At 34.7% G+C, this 3339-nt stretch overlaps 1 protein-coding gene across 1 annotated transcript; it reads left to right on the top strand.

Annotated features, from left to right (window-relative positions):
* The first annotated feature begins 372 nt into the window (after positions 1–372).
* LOC122582426 (BTB/POZ domain-containing protein At1g03010-like) lies at positions 373–2718 on the top strand. Its single transcript, XM_043754814.1, has 3 exons — positions 373–537; positions 671–1861; positions 2016–2718. Exons 1-3 carry the CDS (start codon positions 451–453, stop codon positions 2553–2555), a joined length of 1818 nt encoding a protein of 605 aa, XP_043610749.1. The 5' UTR covers positions 373–450; the 3' UTR covers positions 2556–2718.
* Positions 2719–3339: the final 621 nt, after the last annotated feature.

Below are 3339 nucleotides of genomic sequence, written 5' to 3'. Positions count from 1 at the left end.
TGCCAATGAGCTTAGTTATAACATAAGCCCTGTATAATTTCAAGATACAAAAATATAAATTTGTGACATATATAATTGCCATGAAAATTCTATTTCAATCAAAAGAGGCCCCTCACATGGCTGAAAATGACATAAAATTTATTTCATCAGGTTGGGTTATAGAAAAAAACAAAAAGAACATAGTTTCATGTTTAATGAAGGGATCACATGTTTGTCTCTTGAAAAATCTTCAATAATTCAAACCCAAATTTTCAACTTTAGGGACCCTTGCTATAAATCCCAGTTGTTCATGCTTGTTTTTTTAATAAGTGTGTTTCAATTTTTTTGGACTGCAATTCTTATAATATATAATGAAGCATCTATTGTGACAAATTAAAATGCTGGTTACAACACCTTGTTTCGTCGTGTGACTTTTGATATCAAAAGATAATATAGAGATCTAGAAGAGTGATGGATCTGTTTTGTCACAGGCCGATATCTGATGTTTCTAGCGATCTCACAATCGACGTAGGAGGAACAAGCTTTGCACTTCATAAGGTATGGAAATTAAACTAATCTACGCATTTTTGTCATCATGTTTTGTAACCTTTTTCCCCCCTTTTTCTGACCTCCCAAAATTCACGAATAATTCACACCTTAAAAAAAATAATATCTTTTTTTTTTGGCACAGTTTCCTCTTGTTTCTAAAAGTGGAAGAATCAGAAAAATGTTAATGGAAGCTAAAGACTCGAAAAACATACGTCTAAACCTTCATAATGTACCTGGTGGATCAGAATCATTCGAGCTTGCAGCAAAATTTTGTTATGGCATAAACATTGAAATCAATCTAGTAAATGTCGCTAAGCTGCGTTGCACCTCTCATTTTCTAGAAATGACAGAAGAATACGCAGACAAGAATCTAGAGACCCGTACAGAAACATTCTTGAAAGAAACTGTTTTTCCTAGTATAACAAATTCAATTTCAGTTTTACATCACTGTGAAACTTTGTTACCGGTCTCAGAAGAGATACATTTGGTCACTAAACTTATAACTGCTATAGCAAATAATGCTAGTAAAGAGCAGTTAACTTGTGGGTTGTCAAAATTAGAAAGTAATTATCCTTCCAAACCGATTTTGTTATCTGAATCCGAAAACTGGTGGGGGAAATCTTTGACGGTCTTAAATCTTGAATTTTTTCAAAGAGTGTTGACAGGAGTGAAGACAAAAGGTCTAAAACAGGACATGATTGCGAAAATTTTAATGAATTATGCGCATAATTCTCTTCAAGGTTTGTTTTTGAGAGATCCTCAGCTTGTAAAAGGGAGTTTTTCGGATTTGGAATCTCAGAAGAAACACAGAGTGATTGTGGAAGTGATAGTTGGGTTGTTACCTACGCAATCACGAAAAAGTACTGTCCCAATGGCGTTTTTATCGAGCTTGTTGAAGTCTTCGATAATGGCATCTACTTCTACTGCTTGTAGATGTGATTTGGAGAGACGAATTGGGCTACAACTTGATCAAGCTATACTTGAAGACATATTAATACCGGCGAATTCTCATGGTAACAACCATGGTCAACTTTATGATACTGACTCAATATTTAGGATATTTTCGATTTTCTTAAACTTGGATGAAGATGATGATGATGATAATAATCAAATGAGGGATGAAAGTGAAATGGTGTATGACTTTGACACGCCTTCGTCCCCAAAACAGAGCTCGATTGTCAAAGTTTCGAAGCTACTTGATTGTTTTCTTGCTGAAATTGCGATTGATTCGAATTTGCCTGCTTCAAAGTTCATTGCACTTGCAGAATTGCTCCCAGATCATGCTAGATTGGTGAATGATGGTCTTTATCGAGCCGTAGACATCTTTTTGAAGGTAAAAAATGTTTTTTTTTTATAATTTTTTTTATGGTAACACAAGATTGAGATGATATCAGATGCACTGCTGCAGTGAAACAAATTACTTTTTTCCCCGCAGCTAAGCATCCGAATTATTATAGAGTATAAAGGAATTTGTTATAATATGTCAGGTTCACCTGAATCTAAAGGAATCAGAGCGTTACAGGCTGTGTAAAACAATCGATTGTCAAAAACTGAGTCAAGAAGCGTGTAGCCATGCGGCTCAGAATGAACGTCTCCCAGTACAAATGGCGGTTCAAGTGCTCTACTTTGAGCAAATAAGGCTTAGAAATGCAATGAATGGAGGCCATAATCACCTTTTTTTTGGATCATTAAACACCCAGTTCCCACAGCGCTCTGGTAGCGGTGCAGGAAGTGGGTGTATTTCTCCTAGGGACAACTATGCATCCGTTAGAAGAGAAAACCGGGAACTAAAACTAGAAGTAACCCGAATGAGAATGAGGCTTACAGATCTAGAAAAAGATCATGTTTCAATGAAACAAGAACTCGTGAAGTCTCATCCTGCAAACAAGTTGTTTAAATCACTGACGAAGAAATTGGGGAAACTAAATTCTTTGTTCAGGTTTAAAGATGCCAGGGGCGTTGGAAGTAGACCGGGTTCTGAAAGTCGGTTCTTGTTTCAGAAACGAAGGCGTAACTCCATTGCGTGATTGTTTTCTCGACAACACTTTTAATTTTCACTTGTGTGATTGTGAATACCAAAGAGTGTGTATAGTAGTACCAGTGATTTTTGTTTGATGTGAGGTTTTTTTTTGGTGTTAAAAGTATTACATACTTGTTTAGAATCACTTAAAAGTTCGAATTCAAAGTTCATACCAGTGTATTGTCTTGTGAATTCTAAGTATTAGACATATGTGAAAGAAAATACAAGTAAATTGAAACATAAGATATCTCTTCAAAAACATTGTATCAACAGTAGAGAGGCAATCATGGAATCGTTTCGATATAACAGATGGCAGTGATCGACACTAATTATTTTGGTATACTATTGGGTAATATACGGAATAGTTATAGGCCGCAAAAACTATCACCCAATAGTAATGGGAAAGGATAATTGTACCACCACAATTAATATATTTACCACACACAAGCAACCCTGACTTGTACTGTATGCGGAACAACTTATATCTTGTGGTAAATTTATTGATTGTGGTGCTACAATTATCAATTCCTAATAGTAATACCACTATATAAACAAGTCGATAAAAATTATATCGATAAAAAATATATTTAAAATCCAGTTCATTCATTTATTATATGTCAAAGTGTTATATAATAAAAACAAAATTGGACAAAAAAAATTCAAAGTAAGCCATTTAAAATGAATATCAATATCTATTTCATGACGAACATTTAAAATGGGGGTATCAACATCCATTTCATGACGAAGATAGATAAAAATGTGTCATGTCACCAAAGATGCCCGATCTAGTA

The sequence above is a fragment of the Erigeron canadensis genome, chromosome 9, assembly GCF_010389155.1.
Source record: "Erigeron canadensis isolate Cc75 chromosome 9, C_canadensis_v1, whole genome shotgun sequence".
NCBI lineage: Eukaryota > Viridiplantae > Streptophyta > Magnoliopsida > Asterales > Asteraceae > Erigeron > Erigeron canadensis.
This window is presented reverse-complemented; position numbering and strand designations above follow the sequence as displayed.

Coding starts and splice junctions, on each gene's coding strand:
- LOC122582426 (XM_043754814.1), top strand. CDS start 451: ATGGATCTGTTTTGTCACAGGCCGATATCTGATGTTTCTAGCGATCTC. Junction 538..670: donor CAAGCTTTGCACTTCATAAG/GTATGGAAATTA, acceptor TTTTTGGCACAG/TTTCCTCTTGTTTCTAAAAG. Junction 1,862..2,015: donor CCGTAGACATCTTTTTGAAG/GTAAAAAATGTT, acceptor ATAATATGTCAG/GTTCACCTGAATCTAAAGGA.